The sequence below is a fragment of the Aptenodytes patagonicus genome, chromosome 4, assembly GCF_965638725.1.
Source record: "Aptenodytes patagonicus chromosome 4, bAptPat1.pri.cur, whole genome shotgun sequence".
NCBI lineage: Eukaryota > Metazoa > Chordata > Aves > Sphenisciformes > Spheniscidae > Aptenodytes > Aptenodytes patagonicus.
Genome location: NC_134952.1, coordinates 76,701,765 through 76,723,101, shown reverse-complemented (window position 1 = coordinate 76,723,101; position 21,337 = coordinate 76,701,765). Strand labels below are relative to the sequence as shown.

At 39.3% G+C, this 21,337-nt stretch overlaps 1 protein-coding gene across 4 annotated transcripts; it reads left to right on the top strand.

The window, feature by feature from the left end:
• The first annotated feature begins 567 nt into the window (after positions 1-567).
• On the top strand, positions 568-19,523 carry PLK4 (polo like kinase 4). 4 transcript variants are annotated; one of them, XM_076337248.1, is made up of 16 exons: positions 568-599; positions 1,527-1,622; positions 2,392-2,487; positions 2,582-2,696; positions 4,654-5,686; positions 7,744-7,844; positions 9,476-9,849; positions 10,751-10,855; positions 11,245-11,347; positions 12,164-12,313; positions 13,230-13,360; positions 14,146-14,237; positions 14,616-14,757; positions 16,472-16,612; positions 17,946-18,052; positions 18,800-19,523. In XM_076337248.1, the coding sequence occupies exons 1-16, from the start codon at positions 570-572 to the stop codon at positions 18,897-18,899; spliced, it is 2,916 nt and encodes a 971-aa protein (XP_076193363.1). In that variant the 5' UTR covers positions 568-569; the 3' UTR covers positions 18,900-19,523. The 4 variants fall into 4 exon arrangements, with proteins under 4 accessions (XP_076193363.1, XP_076193364.1, XP_076193365.1 ...); XM_076337247.1 differs by lacking the exon at positions 568-599 and adding an exon at positions 1,310-1,375; XM_076337249.1 differs by lacking the exon at positions 2,392-2,487.
• The last annotated feature ends 1,814 nt before the right edge of the window (positions 19,524-21,337 follow it).

Here is a 21,337-nt window from a genome sequence, read left to right as displayed (position 1 = left end):
TCACGATCAACCAGGAGCTGACCCCGCCAGCTCGGTTCGGCCGATCTTCCAGGCCTGAGGGCTTCCACCAAGACGCCCGGGTGAGCACGACAACGCCAGGGCCTCCCCAGGCCGAGCGGAGGCTCTCTCTCCTCTGAGGAGAGATACCTGGAACCGCGCAGGGCTGTCAGAAGTGGTTATTTTTCAGCTACCGGGCCGAGGTGACGCACCGGGCCGACGAGACGGACCAGCCCGCCAACGCCTCCGCCAACGCCGGACCCTCAACAGCGCATGCGCCGTAACGGCTGCCGGGGAAACGGGCACGCGACGTCCTGCGCATGCGCGGTATCTCCCAGCCCGACTGTGAGACGCGATTGCGTCAGACGCAGCCTCGACCTGGGGCGGGGCGGGGCGGGGGGGGTAACGGCGCGATTTTTCAAAATGGAGGCGCCGGGGGAGGGGAGCGGCCGCCGGGCCCGGGAGCGAGCGGGCCTGGGCCGAGGCGGGCGGCGGAGGGTGCCGTGATGGGGAGCCGCGGCCGAGGCCCTGAGGAGAACCCGTAGCGGGACCCGGGGAGAGCGGCCGGCATCATGGCGACCTGCATCGGCGAGAAAATAGAGGTGCGGAGCCCAGCCCCCTCTCGGTACCCGCGGGCCTGGCCGGCGCCGCCCCGCCATTTGCCGGGAGCGCGGGGCCGGTGGCGGGGAGCGGCCAGGCGGGAGCTCGTCCTTCTCCCGGGCGGCTTGTTCGTGGGAGGCGGCCGGCGGGGCGCCGAGGGCGGCTCCTCCCAGGCCCGCCCGCACCGTCGTCCCCTCCCCCCACAAACGCGGCCCGGCGGTCTGTGGCGGGGCGGGTCCCCCGGACGCCTCCTCGGCTTGGCCGCTGGCGGAGCGGGGGCAGGGGCTCGGCCAGCCGGGCCCGGCGCCCTCCCCCGCCACCTGCCCCCGGGCCGTGAAGCCGTGTTTCTCCGGCCCGGGCGGAGCGCCCCGGACGGTGACACCCGGCGGGAGAGCCGCAGCTCCGCCGGTGTGCACCTTGCGCGGGGAGCTCAGCCCCTGCGGTGGTTTAGGTTCCCTGCGCTCCTATGCGAGCGGCAGCTGTCCCGTCCGGGGCCCCGGGGAGCTGCCGCGGAGCCGGGCTGTGGAGAGCTCCAGGCGCTCTGTGTTTGCGGGGCGGGCGGCGGTCGCTCCCCAGCCGCTGCCATAGCAGCGGGAGCCGGGGGCGGGTGTCTCCCGTCCCCCGGGAGCGGCGGGAGAGGCGGCGGGAAGGTGGCCGCGCCGCGCCGCCCCGGGCAGCGCCAGTGCAAGCCGGCCGCCGCGCGGGGAGGACGATGCCGCGGGGGATGCTGCGCGGCCCCGCCGCGGACCGCCGCCGCGCCCCGGAGAGCTCTGTCCAGGTACCGCCCGGGCATCCCGGGGGTGCCTGAGGGTTTGCCCCGGCATCGGGAGCGTGATCCCCCCCCAAATCTCTTGGAGGGGGCTCTGCATCGAGAGAGAGGCTTCAAAGCCTGGGCTGGGGCTGACGGCCATGGTATGTTCGTGTTGCAGGATTTCAAGGTGGGGAACCTCCTGGGGAAAGGCTCCTTCGCAGGGGTCTACAGAGCAGTATCCCTGAAAACCGGCCTGGAAGTGGCTATCAAAATGGTAAGGCAGCCAGCCAAGGAAGTCTCTGTCTTCCGAGAGACTGAACAAGGGCAAGTTGCAACAGGTTGGGGTTATGCGGTTGGGCATTCATGCCTAGATTGCTTGTTTGTACATAACTGATATTTAGATTGGGATTTGATCCTGAAAGATGCAGTACAACCAAACAGGCTGTATTGATAATTAATAGAAATGCTTATAGTGCTGTTAAAAGAACTTGAGCTCAAATCTTCAACATAGAGTGGCCAATCAGCCCTATAATTCTAATTCATAAATTTGTGACCACAAAAACTTCATTTAGAATCCATGTGGCTGGAGAGGTCCTGGAAAAAATGCCTTGAAAACTTTCCCTCGCTGCCAGGACAAACTTTGTGAAGGAAACTTGCACCTCACAGGTGTTTTGCCAGACTTACTTATAATCTATATTACTTCTATTTAGCTACCTTCTTAATGTTAACTATATTTAGCATATCTGCCTGGCAAAATCAGAATTAGGGTTCTCTGCTTAAGTTTTTCAGAAATTTTTTTAATTAGTGTTAGTATTGAAAACGTTAACACTTGTCTACTTCAGACAGTTGTGTGTTCCTCCATTTACCTATGATACTTGTTCATTAAAAGCATACAGTAGGTTAAACTACGTGAAGATTTGCTTGTATTTAGAAGTTTTCAGGCAAACATGCATTGAACATCTAAAATGTCAAGTTCACTTGAAACTAACACGTATGTAATCAGTGTTGCAGTGCTTGAAAAATATTCTGCGATCCATTTACAGATAGATAAAAAAGCCATGCACAAAGTTGGAATGGTACAGAGGGTTCAAAATGAGGTGAAAATACATTGTCAGCTAAAGCATCCATCTATACTTGAGGTAAGAATCGTGTTTTTGTAGAGAGGACTGTATATGTGACTTGCTGTATAGTCTACAAAATGTATTTTAATTTTTTCATTGTTTTATGTTCTAGCTTTATAACTACTTTGAAGATAGCAACTATGTGTACTTGATACTTGAGATGTGTCACAATGGTGAAATGAGCAGATATATAAAGAACAGAAAGAAACCCTTTTCAGAAGAAGAAGGTGAGATTTTCTTTCTGTGTAGCTCTCTTTCCATTAATGTTTTGGCTTAATCAATAAATATTTAATTCTAGTCAAAGAATATTTAAAACTGCCATCACTCTGAACCAGTTTCTATAGCTTAAAATCTTGTGATAAGTGATAATCTAGAGATTGATTACTATTACATATATATTCACTTGAATTTCTGTATACTTTTGTTTCTGTTTATGCCACTTTACAGTAGCTTGTGCTATTTGGGGTTTAAAAAAAATAAGACAGTGAACTTAGAAGGTAGAGCTTACCTTTGTACATAAAATTATGTTGAAATACAGGTCAAGACTGGGAAGTTCCACAGAGGAAAACTGGCAACTTCACATCCATACACTTGCTTGCTTTGTGTTGCACCTCTTCACCTCAGTATTACTGTATTACATGTCACCAGTTAGAAAGCCTTCCAGATTATAGTTTGTCTTATGTGGTATCATTGGAAATATTTACTATGTTCCAAGGTGTGTAGAAATGAAGATAATGCAGGTAACTGTTGCTTAAGGGCTGAGTTAGCAAGGAAATACCCAATTTGACAATCCATCTAGAATTTTTGAAGGACTGGCAACTAAGGAGAAATTCTACAACGGTTTTACCTCTGTTTCTTATGGAAAGTACTGAAAATCCTATCTTTCCTTGAGAGTTCATTGTAAGAGTAATTCTAAAACTTTTTAAATTGGCTATGTTACTCTTCTCAATAGTGTTTTGAGGAAGAAGTCTTGCAAAAAAAAAATTAATTGCACTTATGAATTTACTCATGTTTCATTTTCTTACAGTTGAGAGTGAGAGGATTTCAGTTAGAACACGGACCACTGAAAGCCTAACCAGAACAGCGCAATTCAAAAAAAAACAGCAAAGTGAGCTGCTGTGTATAATGTTTGAGGGCACAGCCAAACAAGCTGTTCTGGTTTCAGCTGATCTGGATTCAGTGGTTATTGCCTCTACTGCTTCCAGAATTACCATGCTGGTCATCTCTTGCACAGTTCTTCCAGTTTACCTGCTTCCCTATCAGTTTCTAAAATAATTCTGTGAAACTATTATATACATGGATTTTTTGGAACCCAGATCACAGGACTGAATTAAAGGGATACTGCTATACAGGCATCATCTGTTTAATTCAGATCTGCTCCAGCAAAAATAGTTCATCTGATGGTACCTCGGTTCTAAAAGCTGGGTAAAGAAGTATCTTCCTTCGAGGAGTGGTTTCTATTAACGTTTGTTACTCACCAGTCTTTGCACTCTGCTAAAAGAAAGAGGATTGTAAATTGTTTGCTCTAGAAAGAATAATTCTTAAAATTGCTGTAATTGCAACATCGTAATAAATGATGCTGCTTCAGCCTGGATGAGGTTTTGTTATTCCTGCTGTAAGCTAAAACTCTTGAATATTCCCTGAATTTCTAATGTAATAGAACAGAAAAACTATCCCAGTATTGTGAACTTAAAAGTTTTTGAGAAATTGAAATCCTACTAGCCTTGCCAGTTTACTAATGATAAAACAAATATAATCCAAATTGTCTCCTATATCCTATAATCTGCACATAGTGAAGCTGCTTGATTTCGTGTATCTGCTGTTTCTGAGTGTGAAGCAACTTAACTTTTTAAATTCTTAAGAATCTAATTTTAAAAAGTTTAGGCCAATTGAAAATATCTCCAGTCCTGTTTACGTTATTCTGTTAGCAAAGAAACAAATCTGATTACTGCAGTACAGAACATTTTTTTATGAACTGTCTTAAAATGTAGTCATGCCATATTGCTTAAAGCCTTAAAGCAGAAAGTTAATTCCAATCTCATTAGCGTGACACTTAAACATCCTTGTAACATCCTCATTATTTAAAAAAAAAAAAAGCAAGACCAATAGCAGACTTCAAAAAGTTATTTTCACAGCTATGACTTCAATTATATGACTAAAATATCTGGTTTTGTGTTTTGACAGCCCGACACTTCTTGCATCAGATTATCACGGGTATGCTGTATCTTCATTCTCATGGAATACTGCACCGGGACCTCACCCTTTCTAATATCTTACTCACCAATAATATGAATGTCAAGATTGCTGATTTTGGACTAGCAACTCAGCTGAAAATGCCTCATGAAAAGCATTACACCATGTGTGGAACTCCAAATTACATTTCTCCAGAGATAGCCACAAGGAGTCCACATGGACTTGAATCTGATGTGTGGTCTTTGGGCTGTATGTTTTACACTCTTCTTATTGGAAAGCCACCTTTTGACACTGACACAGTCAAGAACACGCTGAATAAAGTAGTATTAGCAGACTATGAAATGCCAGCCTTTTTATCAAGAGAGGCGCAAGACCTTATACTTAGGTTACTTCGCAAAAATCCAGCAGATCGTTTGAGTCTTTCCTCAGTGTTGGATCATCCTTTTATGTCCAGGTGTAGCTCTGCACGGAGTAAAGATTCGGGAACTTCAGAAGATTCCATGGACAGTGGAAATGCTACCATCTCTACAACCTTCACAGGCTCTTCCAGCATCAGTACCAGTGGCTGCTTGAAGGAAAAGAAGAAGCTGTTAGTTGGACAGCCGCTCCCAAATAAAATTACTTTTTTTCCTAAAAACAAGAGTTCCAGTAATACTTCATCCATAGATGGAAGCGGTTCTTTTCATCAGTGGGGAATTCAGGGAAAAGAAATTGGCATAACTGGCAGGGGAAGAACCGTGCAACTTGCTGAAGAGAGACCACATTCACGCTACCTCCGAAGAGCCCACTCTTCAGATAGGTCTGGCACATCCCATAGTCAGACTCAAGGCATATCGAACATTGTTGAGAGGTGTCACTCTCTGGAACTGCTTTCTAAGCCCAAAGTAGGAACAAGGGAAAATACAGAATGCTTTTCACCTGCGAACAGCTATACTGATATAGGAGAAGTATTTAAGGAGAAGACTTCTAGTAGTTCTGGTTCTTTTGAAGGGCAAATATCTCCACCAGTAAAAGATCAACCACAGTAAGAATCAGTTTTTAAGATGGAATTTAGCACTGCCTTATATGTTAAATGCATGACTTTTCCTGTAACTAAGCTGTAGTAAGTGCCCAAAGTCTCTACACTTGTAGCTTGAATACCAAATAGGAGAGGGTGATAGTTGATGCTGTTGCTATGTAGAGGTTTACCTCCCCACAGTCCCTACCTTAAAGTTCATAGATGCAGGGCATCAGCTAGCTAGATTGTAGCTTTTATTTATCCTGGTAATACTCTGTTATTGACTTATTTCCATGTGCAGCAAGTTGAGTATTTCTTTCCCCTCGGTAGTTGTAGTAGAGGGCCTTGCTAATTCTTGTTTGTAGAAGAGACACAGATGAGGATAGAAGGCATTCAAAGTGTGACTACCAACGTCTTTACTTGCTGCTTTGGCTTTTTTTCTGTTCATCTTTAACTATGCCTTATGCTTAGACAAGATAAAGGAAAAAGACCAAATTAAGTACAAGATTAGGTGATGGATTATAAAATTGGCATACCAGAAAGGAAAATAACACTCAAAAACAACTATCTGAAACTTAGTTCTGTCCTTAGTTGTAGTGTCTGGGTGTAAATCCTGGCTTCTTTCCATACATTGATGGACTTCCCCAGCTGATACAAACCAACTCTGGTGTCAAATCTACAACTGATGCTAGGATGTTTTCTGTGTTGTCAGAGGCCTCATCTTTGCCTTCTGTGCACTGCTGTGCAACAAGAGCTCTTCTTTGTGATAAACTTAATCTGGCTATGCTCAGAAGTTTCCTTTGTTTCCATCAGCAGAATATCAAAGAAGGCTTTCCTATTTTAATATAAGGACTGTTGCATATCTTGGTTCTTGCATTTCTCTCCACATTGAGTGGTAACTTTGTGTGATGGTTTCATATGTTTTTCTTTTTGCAAATCAGTTCAGGGAAAATGCAAATGAGCACTTTGCCCCATAGAAAAAGTAAATGGAGTAAGAGGTTTTTCTTGACTATTCACAAGTGTTTGACATAAGCCTCTGTTCAGCAAGTTCAATGGGCATGTGCATTCTTCCTAATTTGAGAAATGTTTGATGACTCAAAAAAGAAATTATTTATACAAATGTTAACATAATGCTTGTATTCCCCATGACTTCATACAGACATGCTATATGTAAATGTGACAGAATATTAATATGAGTGTGGGGATTAACTGAATGATTACTACTTTTTTAAATGGTTGATTACAGGAGAGCCTCTTACATCTATAGTTGGCCTGCACAGCAATCTTAAATGCAAGGTTCTAAGACTTAAATTAGATGCTTATATTCGAGGGGGTGGGGGGTGTGTTTGTGTAACTGAGTTCTTGCCAATGCTAAAGTAGTGATCATTGCAAAAAGAAGTACAGATGGGTACAGGCTATGGAGACAGAAAACCTCACAGGAGCTTAGTGTGAATTTACAACAGAGCAGTGATTCTGCAGTAACTGTTTTTGTGTATATTCTTTATTCTTCAACACGTGGATTATAGCTTGAGTTCACCTGTGACTACATATATGTCATTGTCTAAAAAGCTGGTAAAAAAAATCTTTATAATCCTTGGGATTTACTATATTTTATATAAACTCAAACTATTTTAGGTGATAAGATTGCCTACATATTTCAGCTGCATACTTGCTATGCTGAATGACATCCACTGGGGTCATGGGCACCATCCTTGTGTCTTCTCCGAGGTTGTTTCCTATACTGTGAATTAAGAGCTTAGATGTAAGAACAGCCACTGCTGGCAGCATTATCAATGGCTCTTTTTGTTCATATATGTCAGCTCTGAGAGTCTACTAGTGAGCGCTAACAGGCTTAAATTTGTGCTAAAAATTAGTAATACTGTTTCCAAATGCAATGCTTTACCCAATGAACATTCCCCATGAAAAAAGAAGCATGTTCTATGCTGTCTAGAGCTGTAAAATGCCACATGCATTTCTTAAATGTTCTGAAAGTGTTGTGATTTCTGCAGCTGTAACATTAGAACTTTTGTTGTGCAAGTGTCTTTGATGTAATCTTGATTACATGTGTAACTTTTATTTTGCAGCTCAAACTATCTCTGCCCAATGAAGCCCCAGGTTGGTTTGTTAGAGCAGAAGTCCCAGGCTGAAACAATGCAGCAGTGGCTTGGAAGCATGCAAGCAAATGGTGTGTTACTAATCAGTTGTATATTTTTGCACTCAAGTTGGAGTAGTGTCTTGTAACTTGTTTCTGTGGTTTTTCTATATTTTTATTTCTTTAACCTTGTGACAGAAGGGATAACTGTATGGCCAAGTAACTGTGATACTGGAGTATAATGCCGACATCCTAAATAACAGCGATTGGATGTTAACAGAGGCTACTGCAGACAGACTTTTCTTTCTGAATGAAAAGCCTGGGAGACCCTAAACTGACTTGCACTGCAAAAAATTGACACAGATATTGAAAGAGGCAAAATGATTTCCAGCATCGCCAATCTGTAGATTCATTCCTAAGCAAGAAATACCCCACTGAGAACATTTTGTTCTCTCTTTTGGACTAAGCTGTAACACTTTAGTTTCCTGAGGTAGGAATTAATTTCAGAAGGTTTTGTAGTTAGTGTTCCTCTTGAGCTGTTGGGTTGGTATAATGAACTGTATGTAACTGCCTTCATAAGAGTGAAGAAATTGTACATTGAATTTGAATCTTAGCTTCCTAAAATGAGGTCATTCTCTCTTAGTATTTTAGCCAAAAAAAGGCAAAAAGAGGAAAACACAATTCTAGAACCTGCCATAATTATTCAGTTGTGACCTGAAGTGTGTGTAAGTATAAATACGGGACAAAAGATTGGCAGGTGGCTCAAAAGCCCTGTTAATTTAGTTGTGCAAATACACCTTAAGAGAAAATGGGACCTCAGTGAATGAAAAAGATAATGAGGCTCCAGAAGGAGGGGTGGAGGAAGGGACAAAAGACACAGAAGGGAAGGAGGTGTTCTTTGTCATGCATCATATTACATCATTTACAAATAATGTAATTTAATCATAAAACTAAATCACAAATCCATTCTGGCCGTATGTGTTTTGATATTACTGGACTCCTTCCCTTCCTGTCTACAGGGAATTGCAATCATATGACATATGGTCTGAAAAATCCTATGTAATTTTTGGTCCCTTCTCAACTGTTCTGCAACATGGCAGGAGGAGTGCAATACTTGTTTGGGTGAGGTAGAAGTTGATCAAGGGCTTAAATATCAAAACTAGGGAAGCAGTTATAGGAAGTTTAAATATAAAAATAGGTTTTTGTCTCTTAACAAGTGACTGGAAATAAAACAAGGTTTTTGGTGTATGCGTTTTACATCTTGAGTACTAAAACCTCTGGTTGATGCTAAAACACTGGTTAGTTAAGCTGAAACTTAAATGAAACTTGGTACTAGTGGTTATCTGAATGGCAAGTAAACTGTGTTTCAAGAGATTAAACTAATTCTTGTAAACTAATTCTTGTTTAAGTATCTATTTGAAATCTTAGTATTTTGTTTATAGATGGTTTTGCAAAATGATTTTATATATGTTAAGACTGAAGGCCGTCATAACTGAAATCTAGTAACAGTACATTTTAAGTAGCACTGGAATTTTGTTAGCATTGGTATTGATTGGTACTAAAGTCATAGCCTAATGATTTGGACTGTGATTAAAGAAATCCCATTCTCCACTTAAACAAGCCTTCTAAGATGATATTTTGAAAAGCTTTTAAAAACATAATAGCATTTTTTTCTTTGTACTGTGACTTTTTGAATCTACAATGTACCTGTATGATGCTTTCAGTTCTGCTGAGACCACCTGCAGACCTAACTGGCGACAGTAACGCACATGGAGGCTTTCGGTATCATCTGGATGTGCAGCAAGATGCATCAAGAAATGCATGGAACACCTTAAAAGATATAAGGAATCATGATGCATCCGTCGACTGTCCGCATTCTTTAAACCAGAGAAACCCAAAGAAATACAACCCTGGAGTTCTCTGCAAATCTGAGAAGATGCAACCATCTTCTACATGTGGCCTTTGGTCAACTTCAGAACAAAACCAAGTGTGGGGCAAAGAACCACCAGCACATCAGAAACCTACACTGCGAAGTATAATATCACCTCTCAACGCTCACAGGCTAAAACCAATCAGGCAAAAAACAAAAAATGCAGTGGTATGTATCAGTTCTTAAAATGGAAACAACTTAAGTATTAAATATAGTGTGACTATCTCTTAAATCACTTGGTAAACTAGAAGCATTTGTTTTTATAAAACTTAATCTATAATAACTTAAAGTTGTATTAGTAAGATGCATCTTAGGTTTTTTTGTATATGGAATACTGTAACCTTGTGGTCGCTTCCTGCAAATAGTGACATGGCATTGCTTTTAGCTTACAAGCAAAGAAACTGTAGGTAGACATAACCACTACTAAATGCATATATACTTCCTACAGTTCTAAAACTCTGTACTGCTTAGCTGTACAAGTTGCGTTTAAGCTTTCAACATTAAGAATTTAACTATGTCAAACACATCAAACACTTTTACAGATTAGATAAATAACTGGATTAGAAATTAAAATAGTCTTGCCCTCAAGTAAAAACTTGAATCTTTTTCCTGTAGTGCTGCTTTTTCCCTGTCTTGTGGGTGGGAAAGTAAAACAAATTCCATTAATCCTTACTGATCACATAAATTTTCTGGTTGGTTTGTTCCTGGTATCACCCTTTTGCCTTTTGTTCTGTTTCTTAGCCTTGCTCATCCTGTCATGTTTCCCCCCGCCCCCCAATTTGTTTTTTAAAAAAGAACATAATAGAGCTGACCTGTCTTCGTTTGATTTGTCACTTAAGAAGCCACACCCTCACTGACCAGGCTTATAACCTTCAGTCATGTTGAAGAAGTGTTCCGTTTTAATAGTTCTCATAGCAAAAGGTACTGTGAGAAGCATTTCTAAGTTTGCAGTGCATTTGAGGAAGAAGAAAACCCTTTTTTTCTGAAGTATTTGTGGAAAGAAGTGCTATCTTATTTTGCCAGAAAGTAAAGGTTTTCTTGTTTAATTTATGTATTTAATATATCTTAGGTGAGCATTCTAGATACTGGGGAAGTGTGTATGGAGTTTCTAAAAGAACACCACTCACAAGAACAGGTGAAAGAAGTTCTCAGAATATCTTGTGATGGAAATGTGGTGAGTATGTTTTCAATTTCTTCACTGTTGTGTAAAAGGCTTAGAGTATTCTGTTCTTTCAGAGTTTTTTTTAATTTTTATTTAAGTAATTATTTGTTTGGAAATGCAATATTTACATATGCACAGCTGTAAACTCCTTCACTGTCCCCCCAGTACAACCATACAAGTACAGGTAGCAAGCAATTATTTCAGAGCAAAATTGGACTTGACTTTTGGAACAGGTGAAGTATTGTTAAAAAACTGCTGCTGTTAAATAATTACTTAGAGGAACAGAGCATTCATGGTAAATCATGGTAATTAATTAAACTGACTTATTTCCACACCTGTTAAACGTAGGGAGTGCTGTAGTAAGTTGCAACTGCAAACACATCTTTCTTCCCTTTTTGTAGATTGCAGTTTATCATCCAAATGAAGGAAGAGGCTTCCTTCTTGATGACAGACCTCCTGCTCCTCCTGAAGACATCTGTATGTATAATTTTGACAACTTGCCAGGTAACCTGAAACTTATTTTAAAATTACGATGATTAAAGTGATTTTTAGTGAATCTTGTTTGAGACTTTTTAGCTTTTAGCCATTACTTTTCAGATAATTGTGAAGATAAAACTCCTTTCAGAGTAAGATTCGAACTACAGTTTAACTGGAAACTGTATTTTGAAACTTTACAAGAAAGTGTAAACCCACAGGTTTAAGTTATTTTGTATGGAAGTTATAAGGAGTCACTTACCCCTTTACAACGTAGTGTACTAACATTAAAGCTTTCATATTCTTCTCCTCGTTCATATTGGAAACTGTTTAAATACGAATGGAAGAAATATTATCAAGTCAATTTTAAAACAGAGCAACTTTAATTTGTGCTTCCCAATACTCAGAACTTGGGAGGGAGGGGAAAAATAAATACTTGAAAGCATTGACAGAGTAATGTAGACAGCTGAAGAACAAATATAAGCTAACTATAAGTTCTTAAGAGACAAGCAGACTTCTCTACTAATTAGAGATCAAAGACAGGTTTTACCTAAAGCCAGGAAGCCAGCTGGATCGTGATATCTGGATAAATGGTATATGCAGTGCTTTACTATGTTGTTTAGGTTCTGAACTGTATTAATTGAAGCTATTCAAGTGAAGATGCACACTTTTCTAAAAGTTGGTGGAAATAAGTCAGTTTCTTTGAACATACTGCTGTAAAGTACTTATTACTCACAATCTTCAGCTATCAAATACATATTTTAAATTATTCCTCTCTAAGCTGATGCACAGTGTTTAATCTGATGACTTTTTGATAAAAGCTTTAAAATTTTCTTTTTTTTTTAGAAAAGTACTGGAAAAAATACCAGTATGCAGCCAAGTTTGTGCAGTTGGTAAGAACAAAAACCCCCAAAGTTACGTTCTACACAAGATATGCCAAGTGCATGTTGATGGAAAATTCACCCACTGCAGATGTTGAAATTTGTTTTTATGATGGTATGTACTCATTTTTGCAGTTATGCAAATAGTTATATCATGTTATTAAAGCTGCGCTAAAATATTGCCAAACAACGAACGCTTCAGATTGAAGAAAATACTAAAACTTTTTTTTTGCCACTCTGCCTTTATTCTAGCACTTGCAGATCAGTTTATTTTTCATTAGTTCCTTACTGGTATCTTCTTCAGGGAGTACATGTTGCAAAAGTGTTATTTAAGTTACACCTTGTTCTTATTCATGAGCTCTTCTTTGCGTCTACGTTTGATAGTTAACCTGCGTAGTGAAAGGTGTGTCCCTACTCCAAGCTTTCCATTGTTAACTGGCGTAATAAGATTACCAAGAACACTCACTGGAGGAAGCAACTGTCTGCCTTCTCTGACTCTGCCCGTCATAAACTAGACTGCACTGATGATTGTTTTCTTGCTATAGACTACTGTCAACTAGTTTGATTTGTCACGTGCACAGATAGACCCCAACAGAACTCATGACAAAAAAAAGACTTAACAGTTCTGTGATTCAGTGTGGAACTGCTATTGAAAGAATGGGCATCTTTTTTAAAACCCTATTCAAATGCTAATAGAGCCTACTTAACCAATTTTTGGCAATACTGTTAGAGATGTTAATGTTGTCTCAAATTAATGTTTAGAGGGGTAGTTCTTAAAATATGTAATAAATGCATTATTCAGCCCATTTAAGTAGTGAGCTTTGGCCATAGAGGGCATTCTGTTAATATCACAGTCCAAATTTAAGTGGCTTTTTATTTCTGCTAGACATAGAGCTCACGCAGGAGTGGTTTTATTCTTGCAGTCAGTGAGATCTACTCTACTAAAGTGTAATGTAACGGCAGAAATCTGTATTTTGTAGATGCTGGTATTTTATACGATTCACACTAGAAATGTTTACTTTTTTTTACAGGAGCAAAGATACACAAGACTGCTGGTATAACTCGTGTGATTGAAAAATCAGGGAAATCCTTCACTTTGAAAGGAGAAAGCGAAGCAGGTTTGAAGAAGGAAATACAAGTTTATATGGATCATGCAAATGAGGTAAACTGTTTTATATAGACCTTTTCCAGTGCAAAGCAACTTTCAAAAAATTCAGTTTCTCTTTCACAAATGTGCTTCTGATGTTGCTTTTTGTATCTTTCATTACACTGATAAAGAGGGATGATAAAGTGTTTTTTGGAAGAGCAAATATCAATGTAGAGGTAACAGTAACAGTGCCTCGCAATGAAGACTGTTAGAGGAAATTCTTACTGGTATGTAAAGCAGGTTTGCCTGTCTGGTGAAAGGATTAAACAGAACAGATGAAGCTGCTTTATACAAGTTAAAAAAAAAAACAAAACCAGAAAAAAACCCACAAAAAACACCCCACCCCCACCCCCAAAAAAAACCCCAAACACAAAACCCTGCCTGCTGTGCTTTCCATGTTGTTTCATGTCACCCAATTAGCAGTCACAAAAGTAATTTTTTGTCTCTGAACTTGGGAAACAGTAAAAATAACGTACAAATTTCCTATTCAGTCTTCCTTATGTTCTGTTATTTTCTGGAATAGAATTCAGGGGTCTTCTAGTCCCCTGTCTAGTCCTGCTAAAAGGGGAGGAGATGTGATTATTAAGAACATAATTCCAGATGTGCTGAAGTTACGAGGGAGTCTTGCTGCAGTATAGCTTTTTTAATTGCCTCCATGGTGCATGAGTGCAGCTATTATTGATACTCAGTACTGTTGAAAAAAGCATTTCCTTGTGTAGGCTCACCTCCCACGCTAAACATGTATGAAATAGTTACGCTGTTTTCAGTTAAAAACTCTAATAAGCTCCTTCTAATTCCAGGGACATCGTATATGCCTTGCACTGGAATCTGCTGTTTTGGAAGAAGAAAAAAGGAGTGAAAGTGTTCCATTTTTTCCAATAATTGTTGGAAGGTAATATTTTGACTTGAAAATACTTTTGCATTTGAATATTCCCACTAAGCAGCCTTATGCAGCTAATGTTTGCAGAAGCCAGGGTTGCTTAATAGAGGCTCATAATATTTATCTTGCTAATGACTAACTTGATAGCATGTATGAACACCTTATTTTGGACCTGCAAAGCCTCCTTTGATACTGGGACAACATACACGTGTGGATTTAGTCTAAACCAGGCTAACAATTAGCATGTGTAAAACAATTCTGCAGAAGACCAGTGCTGTCAAATGCTTTGTACAGTCCATGGTAAACTGAAGGAAAAGCTACATCTCCTCACTTGTTTCTTTAGTCCCTTTTGGACAGACCTTTTCCCAATTTGTCTCATTATTTTTCCAGAAAACCTGGCAATACTGAATCGCCACAGGCTGTAGTACCTCCACTGTTGGACAATACAAACTGTTCAAAAGAAGTTATGGCACTGGATAGAAATATAGCTGCCAGTTCTACTCCAGTTCAAACTCCAAATTGTACTCCTTCTGTAAGTACACAAGAACATCCAGCGGAGACTACTCTCCAGTAGGAATTCAAATATTGCTGTTTTATTTGAACTAATGGAATTACATTTGTATGGACATAGGCTTTTATTAGCCATTTGTGAGCCTATTGATTAGAAATGTTAACTTTGATTTCAATTAACTTTTGATATCTGGATTTAAGATCATCTGAAAAATCAAAATCCTCCAAAACTTTACCACAAATGGCTCCTTGGAACATAGTTTGAAAATTGCTTACTTATGTTATACAGCACAGCCTTCAATTTGTTTTGGAGAGCTTTGATGTGCCCTCAGGCCTGTATACCAAATGGTAGTCACAAAGGATATTAGCGCTTGAGGCTACTGTTCTGAAATAATCCTGTGTTAGTGTGTATAAAAAAAAGCTATACATATAAATATATCTACTCTTACACTAACAAAGCTTTGTGTGTAATTTCATCTGGTTTGTTTAAAAGACCCACCAAGCTTCAATTGCTGCGTCACAGCCCTGTGTGATACAACTTCCCCAGCTGCCTGAATTATATTGGGGTCTTAGCACACTGAGTTTGTATCATCTTAACTTTGTTGAATTTACGTGGGTCTGAATCTCTGTTCTTTGATTGTGTAGCACATGTCCTTAGGGCAGAATCTGTCAGCTTTTGCTTCACTGAAATGAACCTGGCAACAAAAATTCCTTAGGGCTTCAGTACTAGTGTTGATTTTTACACAGACTTAAGGTTACCCATCACCAGAGTTCTAACTTGAGGGTTCAGCATTCAAACTCATTCTTTGTTTGCCATATAGCAAACACTTAGGTCTTTGTAAGGCTTTCACTGTTTGCTTTCTCTTCTGAAGTATGTATTTCTAAGCAAAATAACACAATAGCTGGTTGCCTTTCCATGTTATTCTTGACTCTTTTTGTCAGTTTCTTTATACTTGAACTAGATCTGTATATCCTGAGGTACAGCTTGTTGTTTCTTTCAGGTTCTTGTAATTATCTGGATCCTGATCTCTTTCCTGACTGAGCTCTCCTATTTCAGAGACATCCTCTGACTTGCATCTTTTCGCTGAACCCTGAATCTTAAATACTGCTAAGCACACCACCTCATCTCTGTCATCTCTGACTATGGGAGGGGAGGTATCTGAGTAGTAGAACTTTTATAGAAGCAGACATGTTTCTCCTAGACAGTAGTGGTGGTGTTATCCTAAAGGCCTCCAATGTTTGATCCTCTGTTATTCTTAATTCATCACTTTTGTCTCTCTAAACCTGTAACAGACTCTGTATGTGCTGTAGAACTCTTCTGTTAATGTTTAATATTCTAGTTTCCAACTAATAGCAATGTCCATATTTTTGTAAAATATTGGCCAAGTGGTCATCTGAGTGAGGGCTATTTTATAATTGAACATGCGCTGAACATTTTTCCTGAAGATGGACAGGTTTTCTGACAGTCAAATAAGGAAAAATGGAGTTTAGGTAGAAAGCCTGCTTAGGGAAAGCAATTCCTTTGTGAGTACAGGGAAGTGGTAGAAAAACTGTCATAATACTGAGAAAGTCCTATGAAATCCTGTGGGGTTTCTATAATGTAATGCTGTTAAATGAAGCATATAGGCTAGTCTGTATATATGAAAAGATTAAAACAGGTGGTAATTGACTACATTGGTACATAAACAGTTGGATTAATACTAAGGCTGCTAATACTGTGCATTTCTGGGTTTCAGGTGGTGTCGTATGAAAAGTCTACATTTTTGACTAACACTGCTGAAACTACATGCTCCTCTGTTCATCAAACAGAATGCAGTCCAAATTCAGCCCAACTTTTAAAATCTGTCTTCGTGAAAAACGTTGGTTGGGCTTCTCAGGTAAGAAATAAATACTGATAAAGGAGGGAAGTCTGTTTCTTTTTTCCTGTTAAACTTGAGATACATATTTTTAAGTCATTGACTTTAAATTTTACTTGTGAGGAATACATTCAGTTGTGCTCTGCTACAGTTTAAATCCAAAAATTGGTTTATGGAAAGATCCTTCCAAATAAGCATCTTGGATAAATACCACGGTGAACTACATAAGTAGAAGAAACCAAAATAATAGCTCAGTATTTCAGTTATCACAGTTTTCCTGTGGTGGTTATTGCCTATTGGAGAACAAGTCTTATGAGGAGCGGCTGAGGGAACTGGGACTGTTTAGCCTGGAGAAAAGGAGGCTGAGGGGAGACCTCATCGCTCTCTACAACTACCTGAAAGGAGGTTGTAGCGAGGTGGGTGTTGGTCTTTTCTCCGAAGTAACAAGTGATAGGACGAGAGGAAATGGCCTCAAGTTGTGCCAGGGGAGGTTTAGATTGGACGTGAGGAAAAATGTCTTTACTGAAAGAGTGGTGAAACATTGGAACAGGCTGCCCAGGGAAGTGGTGGAGTCCCCATCCCTGGAGGTATTTAAAAGATGTGTAGATGAGGCGCTTAGGGACATGGTTTAGTGGGCATGGTGGTGTTGGGTTGATGGTTGGACTCGATGATCTTAGAGGTCTTTTCCAACCTCAATGATTCTATGATTCTATTTCAGTGTCTTCTGTCACTTAAATTTGACTCTAGTAAAAAAAAAGAGGCTGTTAAACTTCTGTCTGTTCACTAATGTAGATGTAAAAGTGTCATCACAAAGTGTTTTTAACAGATATGTACCAGATCTGCACAAATGCATCTGCCTATACACCAGGAAAAGCTGTTTCATTACAGAGAAATTTTTCCCCTGCTTTCTGTGGGACCAGCTTTAGATTTTAAAAAATGGTTCTCTGCAATCCAGATAAAGTAAGCTTCCTGTCCTAACAAAAAAAGTTTGCTTTATATATATAAACTTTAAAATGTATATAGCTGTGAACTTTCACAAATGGGCCTTCTATTTTATGTTTGGTCCTATTTAAAATTCCTTTAGGAGTGGTTAAGCTAAAGGTACTTCTTTATTTAATTCTCATTGAAAAGGATGACCAAAGCTGAGTATCTGAAGCCTTAGAAGTCCGATTCTTGAGACTGCATGAGACTACTTACTCCAAAGTAGTATGCTTGCAATCTTTACAAGACTGACCAAGATACCCAAGTCACTTCAGCAATTCTGAAAAACTTTCAGCTTCAATTATTAGAAAAATTCTAGGTGTGTAATCTTGTATTTTATGCCCTCAAACCATAATGCAATTTCTCTCGTTAGCTGACCAGTGGAGCAGTATGGGTTCAGTTTAATGATGGATCCCAACTGGTAGCCCAAGCAGGTGTTTCTTCTATCACTTACACATCTCCAGATGGCCAGACAACTAGGTGAGTCTATTACTGCTACAAAAATAGTTCAGCTTCTTGTCGGTGCAAGGCTGTTATGTATAAGGGAAACTTCATAGCTGCTATTAATTTTGTTTTATAAATACTAAAACTTAGCTTTTCAATCACTTTTCTCAGTTGATTAGCTTATATAAGCTTAATAAATAAAGAGAAACACCTATAGCTTTGACTGAACTCTGGATAACGAATTAAAAAAAGCTGGGAATGCATCTACTTGGTCTCCAGAGTATAGCCACTAGTCATGTATAGCATTTAAAAGAGGGAGGGGGAGAAAAATAAGGTTTTAATACTTTTTTTTTTTCCAAGACACTGCTAGATTAGGGAGATAGCATGTCAACATTGATGCATAGACCTGAAGTGCTCAGGTGAAGTTTCGTGTATCTTTTGGACACTGGGCACTTCCCATACAAATATAGCCACTCAGTAACATGCTGCTTCTGTGCAAAGTTTGAGACAGTAATATACAGTCTGTTCAGACATTACTGCAGCTTTAGACATTGTTTAGATATTTTCTTAATCTGAAACACTTTTTTCAGTTAAATACATATAGGGAAGGGGGGCCTAGATTTAAGCCATCAAGCTCCAATTAATGTGTCTAGATATACTTAAAATCTACTTGACTTAGTGGTTTACCTATTTACAGGCAAGTTTTGAAATAATTATACTGTCCTGAAATAAAACAGATTATTTCAAGCATCTAAATTTTTCTATGCTTATTTGTCTTTCTAGGTATGGAGAAAACGATAAGTTGCCAGAATACATCAAAGAGAAGCTGCACTGTCTGTCTTCTATTCTTGTGATGTTTACCAATCCAGCTGGTCCCCACTGATTAAAGCAAAGCAGGTGTCAGGACACAAGAGCTTAATAAACTCACTGACTTTCAAGTAAAGTGACTGATCTTACTCAGCTTATGCAGAAATTCTTCCAAAACCTGGTAAAAAATTAGGAAGGGAAGGGTTGTTCTGTTTGTGTGTAGCAAATTGCTTGTAAAGTATCATACAAAACACATTTTTCCTCAAAATGATGGATAAATTTGCTCAAGCAAAACTTTGAGCAACTTAGTTCTAGATAGCATCAACTTTTTGGAAATAATCTGAATCTGATACATCTTTTTCTTCCCCCACTGCTTACTCAGTGCCAACAATCAAGGAAAATGCATCTGTGCTGTTGAAGTGTTTGTATTTGTAAATAACTTATATTTTTACATCTTACAAGTAATATATGTAAATATGTATATGTTTTATAACTGTTTGTTTTTATTTTTTTGTAGCAGCAGCTTTAACTTCCCTGCACAAGCATTTTATAAAAAAAAATAAATGCAGTGGTAATTGTCCAGATCTACTTATTTGTTTCATGTTCAAGTGATGGTTTATTGAAAGCTATTTCCTCTAAGTATTAAGCTCAATTTATAACAGGAGCTTACCTGATATCCTAGAGCATCATATGCTGGGAGTTTAGGGCTGGGTGAAGCTGGGGGAGCAGCAGTATAAAACTGTTGCACAAAGTTACTTCTAGCTTGCTGAACTGAAAAACTGCACTGTGGTTTGTATATTCAATATTTTACCTCTGGCCTACAGATGACTAAAACCAGGGGCACATTTGATAACAATCTGAAGTAGCATTAACAGTAGCTTTTTTTTAAGCATTTTGCTTCAAGTGTGCTAACACTCCTGATGTGGTGCTTATATTCATACTTAGATAAATACTCCAATTTCCTTGTAAGGTAGGAAAAAGGCTTAAGCTGAGTGGAAGAGTGGGATCCAAAAAGGTGTCGGTGCAGGGGGAGGATGAAGAGTTTCAGAGGAGCTGAAGGTGGCTTGCACATGTGGTCTAGGCACAACAAACTGAGCTGTAAAACCCTCAGGAAAGAGATGTTCCAATACAGCTTTTTCAAATCTGGAGGCTCAGCTTAGAGCTGAAAATAGCCTTGACTTCAAGTCAGTTCTCCTTATTCATGTAGTCTAACAGAGACAATTTTGATTATTTTTGTCATGTCCAAATCAAGGAAATAGCTTGCAAAGAAAGATATGCAAGTAGCACTTAAAAAAAAGCCTTAAATGATTCTCCCAAAGGAGTATTTTTTAACTGCTCTTTCAGTTGAGAAGTGTACCTTCTCATGTTGGACCTTAATACTCAGATGGAATGACTGCGTGGTAAAATAACTATTGCGAGTCTTTGATAAACCAAGTAGTATGCATAGCTCTTATGCAGACTTTAAGGTTTTTTTGAATATACCTGTAGATACAAATATGTGCATAAATACAGCTTTCTTAAATGAAACTTTACTTTAATCTTATATCAACTGACTTTTAAAGTAGCAAGTCAACCTTAAGATGTAGGTCAGCACTGCACATAAAAAAACTTGCATTATATCAGCCACACTTATTATCTTTACTTCAGACATAATATAATCTAGTTTGATGTGCAAGCTAAACAGACAAATAGTTGGAAAAAAAACCTAAGAGGTAGACACCAGAGGACAGAAAGGCATAAATGCTTAGAACGAACAATCAGCTAGCTTGTAACTACACTTAAGTCACACTGCTCCTTACATTACATTGATAACCAGAATAATAAGAAAAAACAGAAGCCCTACCTGTGAATACAAGAACATGTTTTGTAAGAATGAGAGGATGATAATCCATAACAAGCCATAGCTTAAAACACAGCTGACCTAGGAAAACAAAAACAACTCTCATGGCCAAAGAAATTCAAACTTTGCTTTCTTATTTTAATTATTATGTAAACATATTAATGTGCATGGGCTACCCCTTTTTAGGGATACTCTGTTCTACAGGTATTCACTGCACAAGAAGAGACTTGAACCTACTTTTATCCTTAGCCCTTTAAATAACTTACAGCAAAAATAATCCCTCCAAGTACCCAAACATTTTCTCACTCTTAAGCTGGAAGTTAGCTAGCCTGAAGAATGGCAGTAATAAAAACCCTACAAGATATATTTACTTTTAGCACAAACTGAGTTGTAGAACACAAAATCCTAACCATGTTAGCCATTTTGAAAACTTGCATTTCTCATGTCTAAAGTAACACCAATTTCTCATGACTGAAGTAACTTTTGGTTGCTGTAACTCTAAGCATTTCATTCTGCAGTCTGTTTTCACCACCAAAACACAGTATTTCTGGTACTATTTATTATGAATTAGCATATAAAAGAAATGCTTATAAAAGCAGTCCTTTCTCATAACATCTTGCGATTCTGCAGCAGGACAGCCCGAGAGAGAATAAAACTTCTGTGTTCCCTTCAGA

What these genes read in the sequence shown, in the direction of transcription:
- PLK4 (XM_076337247.1), top strand. Translation starts at nt 1,310, where the DNA reads ATGCCGCGGGGGATGCTGCGCGGCCCCGCCGCGGACCGCCGCCGCGCC. An exon ending in TATCTTGTGATGGAAATGTG is followed by an intron (nt 10,856 to 11,244) that starts GTGAGTATGTTT and finishes CCCTTTTTGTAG; the next exon opens with ATTGCAGTTTATCATCCAAA. An exon ending in CTCCAAATTGTACTCCTTCT is followed by an intron (nt 14,758 to 16,471) that starts GTAAGTACACAA and finishes TCTGGGTTTCAG; the next exon opens with GTGGTGTCGTATGAAAAGTC.